At 40.0% G+C, this 16,449-nt stretch overlaps 1 protein-coding gene across 2 annotated transcripts in view; it reads left to right on the top strand.

The window, feature by feature from the left end:
* The window catches only part of ADAMTS19 (ADAM metallopeptidase with thrombospondin type 1 motif 19), a 247,466-nt gene that overhangs the window by 207,265 nt on the left and 23,752 nt on the right, over positions 1 to 16,449 (top strand). Inside the window, exons 19-21 of one of the 2 annotated variants that reach the window (XM_086704877.1) lie at positions 3,403 to 3,538; positions 10,355 to 10,559; positions 14,440 to 14,592. In XM_086704877.1, the coding sequence (XP_086561003.1) occupies positions 3,403 to 3,538; positions 10,355 to 10,559; positions 14,440 to 14,592 (494 nt within the window). The remainder of the gene's footprint in view (positions 1 to 3,402; positions 3,539 to 10,354; positions 10,560 to 14,439; positions 14,593 to 16,449) is intronic. The other variant, XR_015250415.1, reaches the window with a different exon arrangement.

The following is a 16,449-nucleotide window of genomic DNA, read 5'->3' as shown; positions in this document are numbered from 1 at the left end:
TTCAGTTTAGGTCATGATCTCACTGCTCATGAGTTCGAGGCCCGCGTCGGGCTCTGTGCTGACAGCTCAGAGCCTGGAGCCTGTTTCGGATTCTGTGTCTCCCTCTCTGATCCTCCCGCGTTCATTCTCTGTCTCTCTCTGTCTCAAAAATAAATAAATGTTAAAAAAAAAAGTTTGGAACATCTAATAAGATAGAATTTCATCTACATATACTGAAGCACTGAACACATTCCCAAGAATGTGTTTCCACATTTATGGTGCCAGTTCTAGAAATGTGATCTATGTGGATAGAATATAGTTTTATTAAAAATATCCATTTCATGGGGTTAAATATAGAGCATAGAAAGAAGATCAGCTTGTATCTGAGACTGGAAAAGAAGGCACATGCATCTAGTCTTTGTTAAGTGTCTTCAGAGAACAGAGTCAGTAAATAAAAATTACCCTTCATTTTCAGATTTTGCCCGAATTTGGCAATGAGACCAATTGCTTAATGGTCATATTCTTGTATTCATAATTGTATTCAAAGCATCACAACTGATTTCCCCAAAACCGATTTAACGGGAATGACCTAGAGGTGAAGTTAATTGCCGTAAAGCAAGTAATACACTGTCAACAGCTTGCAGCTACTCATGGCTCAGGCGGAAAGCCAGTTACTTCATCACTTTGGGTCCGTCCCTAGGTTCCACAGTACGGGATGCATTGTAAATACTGCTATTAGATGCTAGAATGGAAATTTCCTGTGTTGGCTGGAACATAAAAATATATAAAAGAAAAAAGTCAAACAATAACATTTCCATATGGCTTGAAGATCTAGTTGTATTTTCATAGGCATAGTGTGCCTGTAGCTGAGCAATAGATTTCTTCCCCCTGATTCTATTGTTTTTGTTCAATGAAATTTTTTAAAAGTAGGGCCAAGTCTATCCTCTCTGCCAAAAAACGTATGATGTGAGCTTCCTTGCTCCAGTGTAGATGGAAATGTCCCAATTCATCATCACATGCCTTTCCACTTTCCTTGAACACCAAGGTGCTCCCTGAAATGAGATAGAAACCTATGTCTCTTTTGACATATCAACACTTGTCCTCAAAACATTTTTTTTCAATAGCTTCATATGTGAGCTCTGGGGTAGTATAACTAAAGTTATGCATTTCCTGAGGAAAGGAAAGAAATGCAGTGTAATTAGCCCTGAGTTATTTACTGCATGACTACATACGTGTTCACAAAAGCTTTCTGGATACTGTCTGTTAGTCATTTGTGTGTGCGTGTTGTATTTGGCAGAAAGCCACTCTTTAAATTAGTTTAGGCAACCACATCTATTCTGCAAAAGAGCGTCTTAGGAATTTGAAGGCCTTAAATTCGATTTTAAAACTAACATTTATATTTGATGAAAGGAACGTGTATTTTAATCCTGCTTTTAAGTGGGCATCATCATAATGTAGAAATTGTTACTTACATACGTTCGCATTATACAGAACTTGCATAATATCTATTTAATTGTGCATCAGGTCATAAAGGTGCACCTGGAACATGGGAAACTAGGAAGAAGTTACCCAAACCTCTGTGTCCCGATTATTTACACTTAGGTAACTCCTACCTTCTGAGGCCAGTTTTTTTTTTTTTCTGCAAAAAAAACGAACATAAGCCATTTCTGCTTTTCTAGCAATTTATTTGAAAATTGAAGTTGGTGGTACTGAACACTTCTGTGATTACATGTGATGCCGCACTCCACCCTTCTTGGCCTACCTGGGAATAGCCTGGACAGCCCCTAAGCATTTACCTCCAGCGTAAAATGTTGTCTTTTTTTCTAACAGTTGGCATCAGCTTGCCTGAACATGTGAGGTACACAGGTCAGGGCCAGGACTTCTGAGGCAGAGATGTTCATTCAAGCAGCTGACCATAAAGTCCTTAGCCTGGACACTGCAGTTGAGCTCACGTTCTATTTGCCAAGCTGGGAAAGGGCCTTTTACATGCCTGGCACTATGTTGTCTATATGGAGCTCCCATAGAATAAGCTGTATTGCACCGGAATTCTCCAGACCGGGAATAGTTTGGCCAACATTGTGCTAGTTGTACTAGAAAATAAAACTGAAGACCTAAATGATTTCAATAACATGATATGCAATAATCACAGATATAATTGTTAGTTAATACACACACACACATACGGGGGTGGAGAGAGAATCCTTTTTGTATACTACAAATTGTCATGGGACTATGCTCAGTGTTGTTGAGAGGCAGGTGAAGGGAAGATCCTCAAGCCCAACAACTGTTCTTTGCCTTCTACTGGGCCACCTTGTTGCTTCTCCCCATCCCCCATTCAGGTCAAAGCAAAAGATACTAAAAATTACTCAAAGTAGCTCTCTGTCTACATTCCTTCTTTTCTTCTTTCTTGATGCCAGCCTTCCCTGTCTGTCAATTAAATGACAGAATGACCTCTGTGCCACCAGCCCAGCCTGTCGTATTTGGCATGACTGTCATGAATGCTCTGAGTTTCCTAATTACCCATTGCATGACAGTCATGGGACCCTAACTAATGGCCTTTCAGTAGAGACCCAGAAGACTTGAGATTATTTTCTTAATCCTTTATGTCAAACAATAAGTTAAATTAGATTATTAAATCTTATGTAGATATTTAGACTTTTATAGAGAAATAGAATTAGCATATATTTACTAGGCTCTTTAGGTACCAGATGAAATAACGAAAATGTTGTCAAGTAAGTGTTCTTACCAGTCTCAAAGAACAAGAAATACCATACTAGTAGTCATTTTAACCTACTCTAATCAGACTTTATCATAACAGAGAAAGTAGAGAAGCCATTTTTCTGAAATCTGGTGAAAAATAGCAGGAGACCCATAGCTTTTCTTAGAGAACATCACAATGAATAGGGAACGAATATTTCTAGAATTCCTCATTGCGCTAAAACACTTTTATCAGAGACAATAAGAATAAAGGTGTGAGTTATACTAAAATATACAGAAAAGCCTGCTTTCCATAACTTACTACAGAGCACAGGTGGTACAGAGCCAAATGATAAAATACACACGCGTGTTTATGTGCTTCCATGAAAGTATACAGGTTTTTTGCAAATTACAGCTTTCCACCACTTAATGCTAAAAGATAGCGTAGTCCTTACCAACAAATCCTTAATTAATGTTTTATCAACTTATGCTGCCACAATCCCTTGGGAATGTAAAACTTGCCATTTAATTTCTAGTGAGGAAAACCTTACCATTTATCTTCCTTAAGCCTAGAGATGTATTTGCATGTAAATTTTAAATTATATCTTCATTGATATAACTTAAAATTCCTTTACAAATCTGAAAATTACAACCAGCCTATGCACACCTCCTAAGCCCATTTACATAAAGGCCTCTCATTTCTTTATGTTTGTTTGCTCTTTTCAGGAGAAAGGAAGACAACAGTGTCTTGCACAAAAATCATGAACAAAAACATCAGCATTGTGGACAACAAGAAATGCAAATACCTAACCAAGCCTGAGGCACAGATTCGCAAGTGTAATGAGCAACCATGCCAAACAAGGTAACCCTCTCCCTCCACTTGCTAATGCTCCATTTGGCCATTAAATCACTGGTCTTTAACACTGGGGCACCTGGGTGGCTCAGTCAGTTGAGCACCAACTTTGGCTCAGGTCATACTCTCACGGTTGGTGAGTTTGAGCCCCTCGTCGGGTTCTGTGCTGACAGCTCAGAGCCTGGAGGGTGCTTTGGATCCTGTGTCTCCCCTCTATCTGCCCCTCCCCCTGCTCGTGCTCTGTCTGTCTCTCTCTCTCAAAAATAAAATAAACATAAAAATGTTTTTTAAACACTCCAAATACTAACAAATCCACATTTTCCTAACAACAGTGCAAAGGAATATATACCAAGATGTAAGGTTTTAGACAAGCAAGATCTAGGAAAGAAAGATAATTGCCTGGATGGAAAGAGTATTAAAGCAGAAAGGATGGGGGGCACATGGGTGGCACAGTTGGTTAAGTGTCTGACATTTGATTTTTGGTTCAAGTCATGATTTCACAGTTGGGATCAAGCTCCGAGTCAGGCTCTGTGCTGACAATGTGGGGCCGGCTTGGGATTCTCTCTCTCTTTCTCTCTCTGCCCCTCCCCTGCTCATGTACATGCCTGTTCTCTCTGTCTCTCTGTATATCTGTCTGTCTGTCTCTCTCTCTCAAAATAATAAATAAGCTTAAAAATAAAAGCAGCAAGGCTAGGGCTTACCTCAACTTTAACTGTATTCTCCACAGGATGAAAACAACCACTAAGTGAGACAAAGGAGGTGTAATTAAAATTGCTTGGTAATCTGTTGGTCACTTCTTCAAAAACCTGACTATGGGTTGAAGTTAGCTATTTGTTCTTGAATTCTCTGAAATGGTATTGTAGAACTTGCTAAGGGAGATATAAAACAAAGCAGGACTGGCGGGACCCAGTCCCTCACGCGACACCAGGGATGGTGTGGTCCTCCTGGTTTCCCAGGCTACGTCTTCACTTCCTCTCCCAGAGCTCCCAGGGTGACTGCCCGATCCCTGACCTTCCATCGCCCAGTTCCTGAGCTGGGTCCTAGTTACTGGGCAGTCCATTTGTCTCGGTCTCCTGTGACTTCCCCAGTGAGTATGAGGCAACAAAGTAGGTGAGAAACTCTGAAGTAGGAAGTAAGACAGTGATGCTGAGCAGCTGAAAGTGGTGTAGAAACCTTAGTAACAGGCAGAGATGAAGTGGAACTGGAGTATCATTTTGGAGTGAGCTAGCAGCAAGATGGTTTGGAGTGGTTCCCATCATAGAGCTGAACGTCCACGTGTTTTCATATAAAAATTAAGGTTGGGCTTGAGTGGGACTGACCCCCAGTGTCAAAGGTCCTAAAAGCTTTCAAAGATAGAAGGATTAAATGAGTTTGAGGCTGCGTTGAATCCTCTGGAAAACAGAGACAGGCACATCTGTTCTATCCCAACACTCAGAGATCTGTTGAGGCTCAGAACACAGTTGTGAGTTCCTGGCGAGCCGAACAGAGATTGATCTCCCCTCTCATTGGCTCCTGTACAAGGGACACAGTGAATTTACATGTCCTGGAACTCAGGTGTGCAAATAATTTGTAGCTTTATAGCGGTCTATAACTAATATAATATTCTTCATGACCCTCCACTGAAATGAATAAGTATGGGGGAGCAGTTTAAAGAGGGAGGAGGAACAAAGTTGCCAATTAACTGTATTTAAACTTTTTTGTCTTAATCTCTTTGGGAATTAGTGTCATTGAGGCTAATGCTCAGTTCTTCTGGTTTCCCTGTTCCCCCTGCCTTCCCACCTCTGATGTAGCCCTGATCCTGAGTTCCCTGTATTTCAGGCTTATGGCAAAATTCAGTTATTAAGCCCTTCAGATCCAGCTCATGCTATATTAACGAGAGCTTAAAAGAATTTAGAAAATCCTTTCTTTCTTTACAATGCTGAAATGTCAAGGCTTGCTTTTCTGTAGATTCGGTGACAAAAGCTGAGTATCAGCTTTTTCTTTCCTTTCCATTTCTGCTCGAATATTCTTATTCTTCCCCAAACCCCAGGGCAAACTATGCTTCTAAGGAAAAGGACAAAAGAATGATATGTAAAAGACCATGCAAAAGATAAAAGCACATTAATATACTTCGATTGTGTTATGCCCATTCCCTCTACTTGACTGTATGTTTTTCAGGATGACTTCATGAGCAGATGAACTAATTAAGATTTTTTTACGTGGCAATGGAGTAATCAACAGGAAAAGTGACCTAGGGAATTACTGTTACCTGCAATCAAGTCCTTGACTCTCCTCTGTTCAGTGCGGGACAAATGGAACAGCAGAGTTTTTGGCCTTTGCCAAAAGAATCTGGACCATTTTTGTTATTGCCTTTCCTAAGATTTATCTTTTTCTGTGTCTCTTTTATCTTATTTTTTAAAATATTTGTTTATTTTTATGAGAGCACAAGTGGCTGAGGGGCAGAGGAGGAGGATGGATCCGAAGCGGGCTCTGCTGATGGGCTGACAAGCAGTGAGCCCGATGTGGGGCTCGAACTCACCAATGGTGAGATCGTGACCTGAGCCAAAGCCAGACACTCAACCAACTGAGCCACCCAGGCACCCCTCTATCTCTTTTAATAGATATTAAAATGCCACCTTATCTTGTGTTAAATTATTGCTAAAATATTTCAAAACTTCATTTGTTTCATATACCATATAACTTTTCCATTTGGAGGGAAGAGCATTGGCTTTTCCTGGTGTATCAGCAATCTTCGAGTTAAATATGAGGACTAGAACATGTTTGTCACTTCCTGACTTTGTCTGCAAGGGATCAGAATGTACAATATACACACCATTCATTGTTCGTTTGCTGACCTCGGCTATCTTGAGGGAAAATGCCTTGTTAATGACTTGGTAAAATGAATAGTTTCAAAGGGTCACTACATTTCTGAGTGAGAGTTTTTTGCACATGGAGACTGGATATCTTTTTTGTTAGAGATTGTTATCTTCCTTCCCTTGGAAAAGGAGTCAATATATCACAAATCACCAAGAAGCAATGTCAGTGAGGTTAGCCAAAACATTGAATAGTAAGAAATGGACACAAGCAATTGTTAAGGTTCATCATAGGAAAACTTTCTGTGACTTACTGGTTTTAATTTTCCTGCCTCTTCTTTCTCCCCACCCTAGTAAGAAACTTTCTAATTTCCATTTACATTTATTGAATAGAATCAAATAGTCTGACAGAACCCTATATGCCAAATATAAAATATATCAATGCACTAGTAAATAGCTTTGCAAGAGGGAATCTTTTTTTTTCTTCAATATATGAAATTTATTGTCAAATTGGTTTTCATACCAAATTGGTACCCAGTGCTCATCCCAAAAGGTGCCCTCCTCAATACCCATCACCCACCCTCCCCTCCCTCCCACCCCCCATCAACCCTCAGTTTGTTCTCAGTTTTTAACAGTCTCTTATGCTTTGGCTCTCTCCCACTCTAACCTCCTTTTTTTTTTTTTTCCCTCCCTCTCCCCCATGGGTTTCTGTTAAGTTTCTCAGGATCCACCTAAGAGTGAAAACATATGGTATCTGTCTTTCTCTGTATGGCTTATTTCACTTAGCATCACACTCTCCAGTTCCATCCACGTTGCTACAAAGGGCCATATTTCATTCTTTCTCATTGCCACGTAGTACTCCATTGTGTATATAAACCGCAATTTCTTTATCCATTCATCAGTTGATGGACATTTAGGCTCTTTCCATAATTTGGCTATTGTTGAGAGTGCTGCTATAAACATTGGGGTACAAGTGCCCCTATGCATCAGTACTCCTGTATCCCTTGGGTAAATAAATACAAGAGGGAATCTTAAAGATAAGGAAATGGGATAACTCCAAATCAATTCCAAAATATAAAGCATTTTTTCTCTTATTAGAATATGTTTTACACTTTAATTCTTATTTTTGAGCAGTTTTCACAAGGAATGGAAAAAGTAACTTTTACCATTATACTAAGGATATCTCAAATGTATTTTATTTAAAAAACATGAGATTCCAGGGGTGCCTAGGTGTCTCAGTCAGTTGAACATCTGACTTCAGCTCAGGTCATGATCTCATGGTTTGGTTTGTGAGTTCAAGCCCTGCATCAGGCTTGCTGCTCTCAGCGCAGAATCTGCTTCGGATCCTCTGTCCCCCTCTCTCTGCCCCTCCCTTGCTCACACTCTCTCAAAAGTAAATTTAAAGAAACATTAAAAGAACATGATCTCCCATGAAATTGCAGATACTTCTCTTTTCGGTAGTGTCTTCTAGGTCCCATAGTTGAAGGGAAAGGTGCATACGTGGGTTTAAATTTAATTATAACCCAGGTATCCTCATGTAAAAAGGTGAAGCAGGAAACTAAATAAATTTGGAAGATAAATACATTAGGAACAATCCACTAGGGGACTCCGAAGCAAAATGGTAGATCTGCATCATATCTGATAGATTTGCAGACAAGAACATTGTTAGAGGCAATATTGCAATGTAAATGTTATCGTGATTTTTTTTTTTTTTTTTTTTTTTTTTTTTTAGAAATAGAAGCATAGAATCATTTAGAACTAAATCCATTGTACAGATGAGAAAACTAGATTACATGAGGATGGGACTTCCCAAACTTTGAATCATTGCCAGGGGCATTTAGGCTTAAGTAAATTAGGAAGAATTGATGCTATTTCTGTAAAACACAGACACAAATTCCAAATCGAGAAATGTTTAATGACAGGCTGTTGTGTGCAAAGTGTTATGGATACAAAGGAGAATAAGATGTTGATCTCTGCCTTTAAAGAGTTATATCCTTTTTTTAATTCTTTAAACTTTTTTAAAAAAATTTTTTAGTGTTTATTTATTTTTGACAGTGCGAAAGAGAGACAGTGCGAGCAGGGGCAAGGTAGAGAAAGAGGGAGACAGAATCTGAAGCAGGCTGTCAGCACAGAGCCCACTGTGGGACTCAAACTCATGAGCCTCAAGATCATGACCTGAGCCTAAGTCTGATGCTTAACCGACCGAGCCACCCAGGCAGCCCTAAAGAGCTTATATCCTAATCAGGAAAAGGTCAACTTTTGTAGGGGGGCTGTGAGCCCCTCCACCTTGCTAGGGAATATTTAACAAGTGCTGAGTGCCACAAGCCAAATGCCAGAGGGCAGAGGAGAGCACAATCATTGTGGGTTGGGTGGAGAAGCTCTTTTGGGAGGAAGGGACTTGGACCTGGCTGTCAAGGATCCAGGCAGTGGATGCTCCATACACAGGTACCATGTGGAGAAAATAGAAAGTGTTTGGGGAGCAAACTAAGCATATGCTTTATTTTCCAAACAAATGAGAGAAGAAGCTAGAGAAATGAGTAAGTATAAATCACTTACAAATATATGGTAATATATATAGTATATACTATATCCTGAGTCCCTATTGTATGTCAGACAGTATAATAATAAACCCTTTTACAAAATGACAGAATGGAAACTTAACAGCTGTTAAGTATTGTTTCAAGAATGTGCACAGCTAGTACGAACCCCGAATTAAGCTCAGGGCTTCTGACTGCCCTTCACTGCGACGAAATAGGATCGTGCAGATAGTTTAGGGGGGGGATTTAGATCCCCCTGGGAGGTTGTCCTAATGATGGGAAATACAGAGAGGGTTTTATTGATGAGAATCATATATTGACTAGAATCATACAAATTTTATGAATCACTTTTCAGGCATAGGCCTTGCTTCTTCCTGAAATAAATTTGGGGATGTGTTTAAATTAGTGGTCCTAGGTTAGATCCGAATTCATTAGAAAAGGAAGTGCCATAGATATGTATCACTGCCCTCGTGGTTGGGTAAAGGATGTCCATCTAGGTATTAAACTACATGTGTGTGGGCTGAATCACTGAATCCGTGAAATCCAAGAATAACAGTTGGAGTTCTTGAGGACCTTTCACAATAAGGTCACTTGACGCATAGCACTCTGAGCCAGTCACTCCTGTGTCTGTGATTACATTGCAAGTACATAGAGGCTAGCCTGAGGAAGCACACATAGCTTTATCTGGAAGGTATGTCCCAGGCACAGAAATCTTGTTGCAGTACTAGGCATAATGTACTAATGATTGCTTCCCCCAGGTAAGAGGGCATTCTCAGTGACAGGGTTCTGTTACCTTGCTAATACCTGCATGTGTCTCCTTGTGAGGTCCTTGTACAACCTCACTTCCAATTTCTTACTTTACAACCTCGTGACCCTTGGTAAGTTGCTAAATCTCTCCTTGCCGTGGTTTCCCTCTCCACGATAGTTGTCGTACTTAACACATGGAGTTGTTGTGAAGATTCAAAACATGAAGAACAGGAATAACCCATGTATCTTAGCAATTGTACACTTAGAAGGTATCTCAGTGTGCCAATATGATAAGCAGCCACAGGTAAAGCACGTACTATGGTGTGGACAGAATCTCATTCTTTGAGATTCCAAGACGCACAAGGCCCTAAGGGGGGCGCTCGGGTGGCTCGGTCTGTTAAGCATCTGACTTGATTTCGGCTCAGGTCACCATTTCACAGTTGGTGAGTTTGAGCCCACATTGGGCTCTGTGCTGACAGTGCAGGGCCTACTTGGGATTCTCTCTCTCCCTCCTTCTCTGCCCCTTGCCTGCTCTCTAAACAAACAAACAAACAAACAAACAAGAACAAGGCCCTGAGATAGGAAATAAGGAGAATTCAAAATGATAGAAAGCACAGGTGTTTTAGACAATGCTATATTAATTAAGAAAAAAAAAGTCACTGTGCCACGATTCTAATTTCAGACATGTCAAACTACACCATGGGTTGATATCTTTTAACTTGTTTCAGTGGTTCTTGCTTTACTTTTAGATGGATGATGACGGAATGGACCCCCTGTTCACGAACTTGTGGAAAAGGGATGCAGAGCAGACAGGTGGCCTGTACCCAACAGTTGAGCAATGGGACTCTGATCAGAGCCCGGGAGAGGGACTGCTCCGGGCCTAAGCCTGCCTCCACCCAGCGCTGTGAGGGTCAGGACTGCATGACCGTATGGGAGGCAGGAGTGTGGTCTGAGGTACAGTGCACGCCCCCAGCCCTCCCCATTTCATTTCTCTCCTCTGATGCCCACCTTGTCTGACATCATGTGCTATCATGTTCAGAATCTCTGTTTACAGCAGTTTCAATACCATCTATTAACTTTTCTGACAAGAAAGAGGATATGCTGCTTATATATAATTTTGCAAACAGAAGAAGACAAAGTTATTTACTCTATTCAATAAATATTGTAACATAATCAAAAATGTATTCTATATACACTTTAGGTTGCTGCTTTTTTTATTTATATACCATGAGTATACTCTTCAGTGGGCAGATTTTTTTTAATTTCTTAATGTTTATTTATTTTTGAGAGAGGGACAAACAGAGCACGAGTGGCAGAAGGGGTAGAGAGAGAGGGACACAGAATCCAAAGCAAGCTCCAAGCTCTAAGCTGTCAGCACAGAGCCCAACGCAGGGCTCAAACCCATAACTGTGAGATCATGACCCAAGCCGAAGTCAGATGCCCAACCGACTGAACCACCCAGGCACTGAAGAAATTTTAATACACATTTGACTCATTGTCTTTCCCTCTCTGAGCACTTAAAAGAGAAAGAACAAGAAAGGGCGTTATCTTTTATCATCTCCTAGAAGCAAAGAAAGACTCTGTTTTTATTTCATATTTGGTATATGGTTTACATTTAATCATCAATCTAAGAAAGTTAATAGTTTCACCATTTTATAATTGATCTCAGAGACATTAAATAGTTTACCCAATCCTATCTAAGTAGAAGGGCTGGGGTTTGAACCCAGTGCAGTCAGACTCACTGTACCACACACCCATTGGCACGCAGTCTGTAGCACACCGGTGTGGTCCACGCCAAGCTGTATGGTTTATTTTCTTTTATCCTGATACATATGTTTGCATAATAATACACAGCAGTCTGGGCACCTGGGTGGCTCAGTTGGCTGGGCGTCCAATTTCAGCTCAAGTCATGATCTCACGGTTTGTGGGTTTGAGCCCCGCGTCAGGCTCTGTGCTGACAGCTCCGAGCCTGGAGCCTACTTCAGATCCTGTGTCTCCCTCTGTCTCTGCCCCTCCCCCATCACTCTGACTCTCTCAAAAATAAATAGATTTTAAAAATTTATATAGGGACTCCTCAGTGGCTCAGTCGGTTGAGCATCCAACTTCGGCTCAGGTCATGAGCTCATGGTTTGTGAGTTCGAGCCCTGTGGCGGGCTCTGGGCTGACAGCTCAGACCCTGGAGCCTGCTTTGGATTCTGTCTCCCTCTCTCTCTGCCCCTCCCCCACTCACATTCTATCTCTCTCCTCTTCAAAAATAAACATTAAAAAATGTATATAAAAATAATAAATGGCAATCATTACTTATAGTCTCTAGCTGCTCTGAAGCATTTTAGGTGAGTATGTGGCTATATGCCACACACACACAAACACACTCACGCTTACATACCCACACACATGAGCACACACACACACACACACACACACACACGCACATGCACACCCAGAGCCAAATCATTCAGATGCTTACTTTCAGAATATTAGATAGAATATAAAACTGACAAACAAAATGCTAGGGTATGATGAGCAGCTAATCCTTTGAAAATGAGGATAAAGTAGCTTAGATAGAAAGGTGTGGGAATATTCTTCAATTAACGCAACCCCACACCTACTAAAGTACATTGACCAGTAGCATGATTTGCCGGTGTCTCCCTTTTCTGAGCTACACCTTACACCTTGCTGCTTAACAGATTCTCCTTCATTTTTGATGTGTGCTTTGCCGATGAATGTAGTATCTAATATTACATCCAAATGAATCAGTTCAATCTGGAGAGAAGATTCACGTGAGCAAAGGAAAATATCCCACCTCCAGCCTAACCATAATGTTTTTGCAAACTCTTTAGGAGGAAATAGGTCAGAGAGATTCTGTACAGATTTTTGGCACCAGCTGGGAGAAATATTATGTCTCAATGCAGTCTACCATTTTAAAAAAATGTTTCTCTTGTTTTTATTTAATTTAAACATCGATTTTATGGTTGAGGGTTAGTTCCAACTGCAAAACATTAAAATATAAATTTTAAAATGCTAAGTCACACGTGTAGTCCACTTTAAAGCTCAACATATTCAAACATAAGCCATAAATTATGAGACAGTTACTCATTTGTGTAAAATATATGATATTTATAATATCATTAGTTTCATGCTCAGGTTTTCAACAACACACCTGTTGTAGTCCACGTGGTTATTCTTAATACTACGTCATTGTTAAATGTATTCCTGCAACTCTTGTTTTGGACATTTTTTAATCACAAATATTCATTGAATTTTCAAGTTTTGCCATATCTTTCATCCATTCCCTTCTCTCCTTCCTTTCCCTTCTCTTGCCCAATGCCATTTTGGTCCCTGTGTCCAGATAGTCAGTGATGTATATCTTTGTAAAACTGAGAAGCTTTACACATTCCATAATAAGAGACATAAATGAAAATGAGATGCCAAGTTGCACCTAGAAAAACTTGGTGGAATATACAAATATACATACATGTTTGTATGTTATGTCACCATCTTAAATCAGGCATCAGTTATTTATGAAATAAACAAACTGTTTTTCAACTGAATTTTATTTTCAACGCTTGCAGTCATTTAGAATGATAATTTCTAGGGGTATATAATTATGCGATTAAATATTTATTTTATTTTTGCTAAGATTTTTCTCTGTTTTAGCTTTAAGAAAAGTTTGTGAGAAATGACACCCTCTAAAAAATTTTTCTATCTTTTGCAAGCATTTCTTAGGGCTAAAACAAACTAAATCTTAGCAAAAATAAAATGAATTTTCTTAGGGGCGCCTGGGTGGCGCAGTCGGTTGAGCGTCCGACTTCAGCCAGGTCACGATCTCGCGGTCCGTGAGTTCGAGCCCCGCGTCAGGCTCTGGGCTGATGGCTCGGGGCCTGGAGCCTGTTTCCGATTCTGTGTCTCCCTCTCTCTCTGCCCCTCCCCCGTTCATGCTCTGTCTCTCTCTCTCCCAAAAAAAATAAATAAACGTTGAAAAAAAAATTAAAAAAAAAAAAAAAAAAAAAAGGAATTTTCTTAGATAATTATACATAAAAATTTTTATGGCAATCAAGTTCAGTATTTTATATTTTGATCATTGTATATTATTTGTCTTTAATAAACAATCCTTATGTTATATTGATCTCTGTAATAATGGTCCTGTGTTCCTGAAACTCATTTACCTCCAGCACTCTGTCTTGAGCTTCATCTGGCTCCTGGTACTGGCGTATAGCCAGGTGTTTAACTTCTCTTTGTTCTTTAACCTGGTCTATATGTGGTCATAGGCTTATGACAGATGATTAGAAATATTATTTAACAGTGGGCACCTGGATGGTTCACTTGGCTAAGCATCCGACTCTTAATCTCAGCTCAGGTCTTGATCTCAGAGTCATGAGTTTAAGCTCCACATCAGGCTCCACGCTGAGAGTGAAGCCTACTTTAAAAAAAAGAAAAAAGAAAGAAAGGAAGGAAGGAAGGAAGGAAGGAAGGAAGGAAGAAAAGAAAAAAGAAAAGAAAAGAAAAGAAAAGAAAAGAAAAGAGAAGAAAGGTGCGCCTTGGTGGCTCAGTCTGTTAAGCATCCAACTCTTGATTTTGACTCAGGTCATGGTCTCATGGTCCATGAGTTCGAGCTCCGCACTGGGCACTGATACTTCGAAGCTGCTTGGGATTCTCTCCTTCCCTCTCTCTCTGCCCCTCCCCTGCTTGTGCTCTCTCTCCCTCTCTCTCTCAAAATAAATAAACTGAAAAAAAAATTTTTAAAGAGAAAGAAATATTACTTAACATAATTTAACCGTTCATCTGTATCTCCTAATCACGGACTTCATCCAGACTCTCTGATATTTTCTGCTAGTGTTCGGTCAAGTGTGGCAAAGGCGTACGTCACCGGACCGTGAGGTGTACGAACCCTAGGAAGAAATGTGTCCTCTCCACCAGACCCAGGGAGGCTGAAGATTGTGAGGATTACTCAAAATGCTATGTGTGGCGAATGGGTGATTGGTCTAAGGTAAGAGTCTTTTGGCGTGTCTGTTGGGTTTCGATCATGTCTGCATCGCCCTGGGTGCTGTGACCACACAGCATGCAGTTTAGGACAAGTAGAGGACAGAGGTATAGATCATGGGAGATGGAGTGTTATATTCCCAGGTTCAAATTCGTGATCATGATCTCTATAAAACTGTTTTAAAGATTAAATAAGATAAAAGGTAAAAAAAACGCTGAAGACCATCTTTCACTTTTTGACACAAAGGAAGCTTTCAAAAACGGCTATTGTTATTTTGTTGTGAGTTTTTATTCATAATCGTTCTTTGTCAGAATATTTTTGCATGAAAGTTATGTAATATTAGAATACTATCAGATAAGACCATTTTGAAAATATAACTAAGTGAGGTAGTGACAGAATCAAACAGAGGCAATTCCCATCCTAATGTATAAAGGCATTCTTTTTCCCATCAATTTTTGGGGATGTGTATAGAAGACAAGGAAAGGAACAGCATACTTGAAGCCCTTTGGTCGAATCAAGTAGACACAACTCATGTGGCAGGTGAACAGAAAGTTTAATGTTGTGGTAATAGTATTATTTAAATTTACAAATAAAGTGATGCCCCATATATAAGTGAGCAGTCTATCTATTCAGTCTACATAAAGTATTAATCAATCCCATGTTTTAAGATAAAATTCTGAGGGGTGCCTGGGTGCCTCAGTTAAGCACCCAACTCTTGTTTTTGGCTCAGATCATGATCTCATGGTTGAGAGATTGAGCCCTGTGTTTGGCTCTGCCCTGGGCATCGAGCCTGCTTGAGATTCCCTCTCTCTCCCCCTCTCCACCTCCTCCCTCCTCTCTCTCTCTCTCTCAAAAAAAGAAAAGGTATTTGTTTTTAAATATATATATTTTGAGAGAGAGATCACGAGGAGTGGAGGGGCAGAAGAGAGCAAGAGTCTCAAGCAGGATTTGCACTGTCAGCACAGAGTCTGATGCAGGGCTCAAACTCACAAACCATGAGGTCATGATCTGAGCCGAAACCAAGAGTCAGATGCTTAACTGACTGAGACACCCAGGCTCCCCCCACCAAAAAAGTATTTAAGATAAGATTCTGATGATATTTAGGGGGAAAATGGCTCTCAAATACTAGTCTTCAGAAATTTAAGTGTTAATCAAATAATCCCCTGTGCCTTTCCACATCCAGTTGTGATATTATATACCTATTATCATGAAATCATAAAATTCTAAGGCTTCAAGGAGACATAATAAATCTTCTCTTCTTTCCCATTATTTTATTTGTGAAAAAAAAAAATGGTGGCTGCTGAGGCATGGTAAGGAGTGTGGTACTTTTCATAAAGATCCTAAAGGACATTCTGGAAGAAATCTTCTCATTGTATAATGCACTAGGGGTAGCCGTTTTGCCTAATGTTGCCCCCAAAGAAATTTCCTGACATTTAAAATCTATTTACTTGTGATTACTAATGGCTTTCCTCTCTAAAAATGTTTGCGTATTAGCATCACATCTGAGTTCTCATGAACTATACTCTTCTTTCTAAGACCTACAACATTTAAAGTTTGCATTGGGACTCTTTAAAGGATGCATTTGTAAACAATTTAAATTCATCCCTCACTACAGAATTAGGAAATATTCAGCCCAATCCAGGCAGCTTTGAACTGGTGAACCCTGTAAGGAAACTTCACACTTTAGAGCAAACAACTTTTAGGGGAAAGAGAATTCCAAATTAACCACAGATAGTTTATTTTATTTTCAGGGTTTATGTTTTCCTAATTCTAAGAGAAGGAAATAGAGTAGGAAGATAGGAAAGACCATGGCCTGGAAGTCAAGAGATGAGGGGGGTAGTCTCAACTCCTTCATTATGTAGA

The sequence above is a fragment of the Puma concolor genome, chromosome A1 (genome assembly GCF_028749965.1).
Source record: "Puma concolor isolate L17-30 chromosome A1, mPumCon1.1.hap2, whole genome shotgun sequence".
Lineage (NCBI taxonomy): Eukaryota > Metazoa > Chordata > Mammalia > Carnivora > Felidae > Puma > Puma concolor.
The sequence above is the reverse complement of the archived record's forward strand: the minus strand, read 5'-3'. Positions and strand labels throughout refer to the sequence as shown.